This window comes from Dipodomys ordii, unplaced genomic scaffold (assembly GCF_000151885.1).
Source record: "Dipodomys ordii isolate 6190 unplaced genomic scaffold, Dord_2.0 Scaffold26, whole genome shotgun sequence".
NCBI classification, from domain to species: Eukaryota; Metazoa; Chordata; class Mammalia; order Rodentia; family Heteromyidae; genus Dipodomys; species Dipodomys ordii.
Window position 1 is genome coordinate 10,975,636 of NW_012267242.1, and position 6,356 is coordinate 10,981,991.

Genomic DNA, 6,356 nt, shown 5'->3' on the forward strand with positions numbered 1-6,356 from the left:
TCTTTCCTGCCATGGAAAGGGGGTCTCTGCTTGCCTTTTTTTTTTGTTCTCCCCTTCCCTCTCTGTGTTAACCACTGTGATTCCAAAGATGTCTTGTTAGTTTACCCTATATACCTTTCATTCTTCCTAGATGGGATGGATGGGTTTTTTGGGAGGAGCCTCACAAACAGAAAACTTCTCTCTAGGTGAAAAATAATTTGGAGGGTGATGAGAGTAAAAAAGGAAATGGCGTCTGCCAAACAGGCTTGCTCTGCAGAACTATCACAGGGAACAGCCAGGCTGGGGAGCTCCTGTCTCTGCAGGAGCTGATGACCCAGCACATGCATTATTCTGTTCATTTCGCTTTTAGCCCGCTCCCTTATTTAGCTTCTGCTCTTTGTTTAGGACTATTTATTGCTACCTGGGAGGAGCGAGGAGAGCAGAGGGAGGAAAGCAAATGGGCTCATCCTCCCTCCCAGCTGGTGATGGCACTGAAGGGTATGGAGGAGAAAAAGGTTTCAGGTTTCAATGTCCAGCTTGACATTATCTGTGTTTTTCACATTCTCTAATGAGGGATTTAGGATGTACATTCCAATCGGGATTTCCAGTCCCGTGGGAGAGAACACACATAAGCCCACATTCCTGAGACTCCAAGACTCTCTGCTCCACTGGCCCAGCTCCATGGTGGCAGGTTTCACGCAGTCTCAGTGGTACTGCTTTGACCTTTTGTTGGGCAACAGGGAATGGCCTGAGCCCTTCTTCCACAAGGGATTCTCTCTAATCATTCTCTCTTTCTTTAGAGTCTACCTTTTTTTTTCTTTCCTTTTCTTTTCTTTTTTTCTGATTGAAGGTAGTGATTGTTTCCATAGTCTGCCCATCTTTCCTGCCGGGGCCTCTCTGCAAAGGGTCAGTGTCCTCTTCAGTGACAAAAGCCGCCCTAGATCTGAGCTCCCAAGGGAGGGAGGTGGCTGGATCTGGCAGTTAGAGCCGCTGTCTCTCCATGGTGCTGTGGGAGCCCCTCCCCCGCTGGGCATACAAATAGGCTTTATACAGCAAACAAAACCACCACCCCCCCCACACACACACTTCTTCCAGGCCACACAGGCACGTGGACTTGGTCCTCACCGTGGGAAGGGGGTAGCACAGGAGACAGACAGAGCTCAAGAAAGTTCTGCCTCTGCCTCATTTCTCTGACTCCACAACCCAAGTTTTACACCCTGATTTCCCAACTATTCCACTTGCACCCTGAGTCTCCAACTCCTTCTGATCTTCTTATCTCTTCATTCTGGACTCTTCCAATTTCCAGGCAGCTCAGGGGCTGCCAGGGTGTGGAAACAGGTTCCCCACCAGCTGTCCACACCACCCAGGGAGGAGAAGCCAAGCAGGCAAATGAGAACACAGTGTCCTCGTGAAGAGGGGGGGGGGAATTGGGCCCCAAAGCCCCCCTTCCTTGCCCCTGCCTGCTGCAGGAGACACCCATGTGAGCACTAGTGAATAACAGAAGGAAGAGCTCACCCCAGCTGGGCTCCTGAGTCAGGGCCAGGGCTCCAGTGAGACTCGCGCGCTCTGGCTCGGCACGGGGGCCATCCTGCATGCCTAATCGGCTATTTAAGGAGCTGCACGCCAGCAATCCAGGCACCTTCCCCTCCCCACTTACATTCGGCCAGAGCCACCTTAAAAGCAGGAGGCAATTGCGAAGTCGCTGGCCAGCAAGTGGAGTGGAGACTGCAGAGGGAGATAAAGAGAGAGGCGGCAAGAGATTTATCCTGGGACCCAGAAATCCTTGGTACCTAGAAATCCTTGGTACTCCATTGGGAACCAAGTCCCATTGGAAGTCTGCAGAAAGAAGAGATTAAAAAGACATACTTAACTCCAGGAAGCCCTCTCTCCCTCTCTCCCTCTCCCTCTCTCTCCCTCTCTCTCTCTCTCTCTCTCTCTCTTTCTCTCTCTCTCTCTTTCTCCCCCCCCCCATCACTCTCCTCCACTTTCCCTAGTCCCTTAGTCCCCAAAGTCCTGGAGCCCTGGTTCACCGCGCCCTATCCTCTTGGATATACCATGTTGTTCTTCACCCTCCTGTTAGAGGTGATTTGGACCCTGGCTGCAGATGGGGGTAGGTACAACTGGATGTTTGTGTGTTGGTCTGAGCTAATGTCCACATGTCACCATTGTGCTGAGTTGGGGGAAAGGGGAGGCGTGGAAAGAAAGCCTAGCTCAAGTGTGGGGGGGGTGGGGAGTATAAATATCACTCCTTTCTTTATCTTTCCAATCCAGCTGATACTGGGGATGGAAGAGAACTGTGGGAGAAGGCAGTGAATACACACCCAAGTTCAGGAATTTCTTTACAGGCTACAGATTCTCTCCTGAGCTCCTCTTTCCCCAACGTGCTAGTCCCAGGCAGCCTTCCTAGCCTTCTTTATTTGTGAACTCTGCTGTTGAGAGAGACAAAGAGAATTGGGGGAGGGGGGGAAGCATGCCTACGTGACCTGCCCAACTCAGTCCCCCGTCTCCAAATGATCATCTGATCACTTCACTGCTGGCTAGCTGGCTGTCGCTGCTTGAGTTTGCAGTAGTAGGAATAATAGCCAACATTTGTTTGGTATTTTATAGTTTACAAAAGACTGTGAGGGTCTCCCAGGTGATACGGAGAGACTGGGGAGAGAGAATGGGCCAACTTGTGTGCCCTAGGAGTGTCTCCAGGGACCTCATTTTTGTGCTTTTCATGCCTAGTACAGTATCCAGCACACAGTAGGTGTGTAATTAAGGTTTGTTGGAAGAATAAGGTGAGGAGGCTATCTAGAAAACAAAATGAGATCTGGGCACCAGTGGCTTATGCCTGTAATCTTAGCTACTTGGGAGGCTGAGATCTGAGGATCGTGGTTCAAAACCAACCCAGACAAGGAAGTCCATGAGACCCTTATTTCCAATTAACCACCAAAAAGCCAGTGTCTAAAGTGATAGAGTGCTAGCCTTGAGCATAAAAGCTCAGGGTCAGCATCCAGGGTTCAAGCCCCAGGACTGGCAAGATAAAAAGAAAACAAAATGAGAATGTAAGAGAAGAAAGAAAAAAAAGTAGTAAGGAAAGAGGAGAAAAGGATATAGACTCAGCATGGCGGATTTGATGGCAGTAAAAGGACACCTTCAGAGAGCCAGGAAATTCTAGTTATTGGGGTGTCCTTCAGGCCATCTCCTGTCCTTCCTTGGGCTGCTTTACAGTTAACCTGAATTAGGGAATGGATGGTGGAATAGTCTTAAGAATGAGATCCAAAGCTGGGAGCCGGTGCCTCATGCCTGTAATCCTAGCTACTCAGAAGACTGAGATCTGAGGGTCGCAGTTCAAAGCCAGCCAGGGCAAGAAAGTCCTTGAGACTCTTATCTCCAATAAACTACCAGAAAACTGGAAGTGGCACTGGGGCTCAAGTGGTACAGCACTAGCCTTGAGCTGAAGAGCTAAAGGACAGTGCCCAGGCCCAAAGCTCAAGCCCTACAACCAACAACAACAATAACAACGAAAGAATGAGATCCAAGACATCTGAAAAATTGAAGGGTAATTGTAGAGAGAGAAAAAAAAGAAATTTGGAATTTTTTTCTCCAGTTTCTAGCAGTTTAATATTGCAACGAAAGACCTCCCTTTTAAGCTTAAAGCACTTTGGCCCTGGGTAGGGGCTGGACCAATAGACACCCCCCACCCGCCAGCCCCCAGCCTTTCCTCAAGAGACGGGACTGCACTGCGAGCCTGGCATGTGACCCAGCTGGCAGCTCTCCTTTCTACACACAATGCTTCACTTTCATCCTGTCCCTGCCAGTCTGGCTGCCTGAGCCCACCCACCACCCTCAACCTAGTGTAGACCCTGCCCTGACTCCCGCCCTTCCTTAGCCCTCTAGAATGTGGGTAGGGAGCTTCCTCTACAGCTGTGGAAGCAGAAAGGAGGGATTTAATTTATAGTTCAGAGCCTTCATTCATGTAATGCTTCAAGGCAAAAGAATAATTCCTCCCTTTTTTAAGTCCCTGTCCTGGAAGTCTTCTTGTCCTCACCCCTGCCCCACCCCACTTCAATCTTTTAAGTGTTAGATTGATTTGGCCCAGGCTGTAGAAAAGTAAGGGCTGTATCAGCTGCACTGGACATTGACCAAAATGAACCAAGCAACTCAATGGCAGTGATGGGAGGGAGGGAACAAGTGGGAAAGAGGGAACAGCTGATGCTATGCAAAACAAAAGAAATGTACATACCACCCAATGTGGAATAACTATTGCAAAGCTCATAGAACTTATGTTTTTTTTGGGGGGGGGGTCAAGTCGTGGGGCCTGAACTCTGGGTCTGGGCGCTGTCCCTCAGCTCTTTAGCTCAAGGCTAGAGCTCTACCACTTGAGTCACAGCACCACTTCTGGGTTTTTTCTTTTTTGCTTATGTGGTGCTGAGGAATCGAACCCAGGGCCTCAGGCTTGCAAGGCAAGCGCTCTACCACTGAGCCACCTTCCCAGCCCAGAACTCATGTTATAGACCATGATAGACAATTTGCCCCATGAAAGTTAGAATGTGTTTGTGACTTTAACTAAGCATCACTATCCCACAATACTGTGAAATTTGGGGAATTATATAACCACTTAATCGCAATAAAAAATTTGCAACAAAAAAAAAAGTAAGGGCTGGACTGACTGCACTCTTGGATCCAGGTTAATTTTAGTCTCCAAGCTTTATCTGTTTTCATTCCTCTTCCCCTTTTACTTAGCAAGCACAAGCACAGCCTAGCTGGTGATTTTAAATGCTTCCACACACACACACACACCCCGACCTTTCCACTGAGGTGTCCAGTTTCAGGGCTTCCTTTGGGAAGTATAGGAGCAGTGGGAGGAGGAATGAAGGAGGGAGGGGGAGAGTGGAGGCCAGGGCTCTGCCTTTAGGCTGCTGGCTATAACCCAAACCATTCTGCCTTGCAGGTCACCACTGGGCATATGAAGGTGAGAGCCGAACTCTGGGCCACTCTGGGACCTCCTCACCTGCTAGGAAGACTTGTCCCTGAGGAAAGGAAGGAGATTTCCTTGAGCTTCACCACTAGCCCTTTTCTTCCCTTTTTCTCTGCACCCTGCCCTGGGTTTCTCTCTGCACCCTGCCCTGGGTTTTACATAGATGACTCCCAGACCTTGTTCTAATCATTAAATCCCACCTCCTCCTGATTCAGCAGAAAGGCCAGTCGAGTCCCTAGTAAAGCATGTGGGAGTTGGATTGGAAAGGACCTGAGCATAGCTGCTGTTTTTGGCATTCTCTATCCTAGCCAGTCCTGTCCCCAACCTACCTCTGAAACTGGACTGAGCATAAAGTCAGGGGTGACGAGGCTGTAGTCTGTGAGCCTGGGGAAAGCAGATCTCAATGCCTTTGAACTTCTGCTTAATGACTTTGCTGAAATGCAGAATCTACTTTGAGAGCAAGAACTGAATGACAAAAAGTCAAGATATTTGGACCATCTGATAGGGGGCCCCCGAGGAGATTCCATTTCTCTAGGATTATTTATTTCCCCTCATTTTATTAGTCCTCCTCTCTAATCCTACCTCTCTGGGTACTCAAGCTTTCTATCCATCTCCTCTTCCCCTCATTCAGCTTTCTTGTCCTCACACTGTAGGTAAGTAAAAAGCCATCGCTTCCTCGATGATCAGGGTAGTTGGGAAGCCATTCCTGCCTCTGGGAACTACAGCATGAAGTTGAGCAGGGAGGGACTCCTGCCTCACTCAGCCTTTCCTAACTGGGTGAAGTGCATTTCTACCTTCACACATTAGTGGGTTGTGGGGGGGGGGGGCAGGGTGTTGAAGGGAGGGCTGGGGCTGGAGGGCAGACAGATGTCTGTGGTGACCCCCACCAGGCCCACATGGTCAGGACCACTGGCCAGTCTCTTACCCGGAGTGTGGAAGCAACGCCCAGTCCCCCATTGACATCCAGACAGACAGTGTGACATTTGACCCCACATTACCTGCTCTGCAACCCTATGGATATGACCAGCTTGGCACTGAGCCTTTGGACCTGCACAATAATGGCCACACAGGTAAAAGCCCTGGCACCAAGGAGGTGGAGGGTCCATTTGAAATCTTAGAGGAGTCACAGAAAACCTTCTCACAACTCGTGAATTCTCACAAAGTTCTACCCATTGGAGATAGAAGAATGGTGATCAAGTTCCCATAGCCAGGGTGGGAACGGAATGTCTTTTGTCATCACTGAAAAGAGGGGATTGATAGTAGAGAAACACTGGCCTATGGGAAGAACTGGGTGGGTTTTTTTTTTTTTTTTGGGTCCGGTCATGGGGCGGAACTCTGGGTCTGGGCGCTGTCCCTCAGCTCTAGGCTAGACAGAGCCACTTCCGGCTTTTTTCTTTTTGCTTATGTGGTGCTG

The 6,356-nt window shown here is 49.4% G+C and overlaps 1 protein-coding gene across 1 annotated transcript; it reads left to right on the plus strand.

The window, feature by feature from the left end:
• The first annotated feature begins 1,549 nt into the window (after positions 1–1,549).
• On the plus strand, positions 1,550–6,149 carry Ca14 (carbonic anhydrase XIV). Its single transcript, XM_013014996.1, has 4 exons — positions 1,550–1,765; positions 1,974–2,089; positions 4,916–4,936; positions 5,833–6,149. The coding sequence occupies exons 1-4, from the start codon at positions 1,572–1,574 to the stop codon at positions 6,147–6,149; spliced, it is 648 nt and encodes a 215-aa protein (XP_012870450.1). The 5' UTR covers positions 1,550–1,571.
• The last annotated feature ends 207 nt before the right edge of the window (positions 6,150–6,356 follow it).

Excerpts from the sequence above, each read along its gene's own strand:
- Ca14 (XM_013014996.1), top strand. The coding sequence starts at position 1,572 with ATGCCTAATCGGCTATTTAAGGAGCTGCACGCCAGCAATCCAGGCACC. Across the intron at positions 1,766-1,973 it reads CTGGGACCCAGAAATCCTTG|TCCCTTAGTCCCCAAAGTCC; the intron begins GTACCTAGAAAT and ends CACTTTCCCTAG. Across the intron at positions 2,090-4,915 it reads GACCCTGGCTGCAGATGGGG|GTCACCACTGGGCATATGAA; the intron begins GTAGGTACAACT and ends TCTGCCTTGCAG.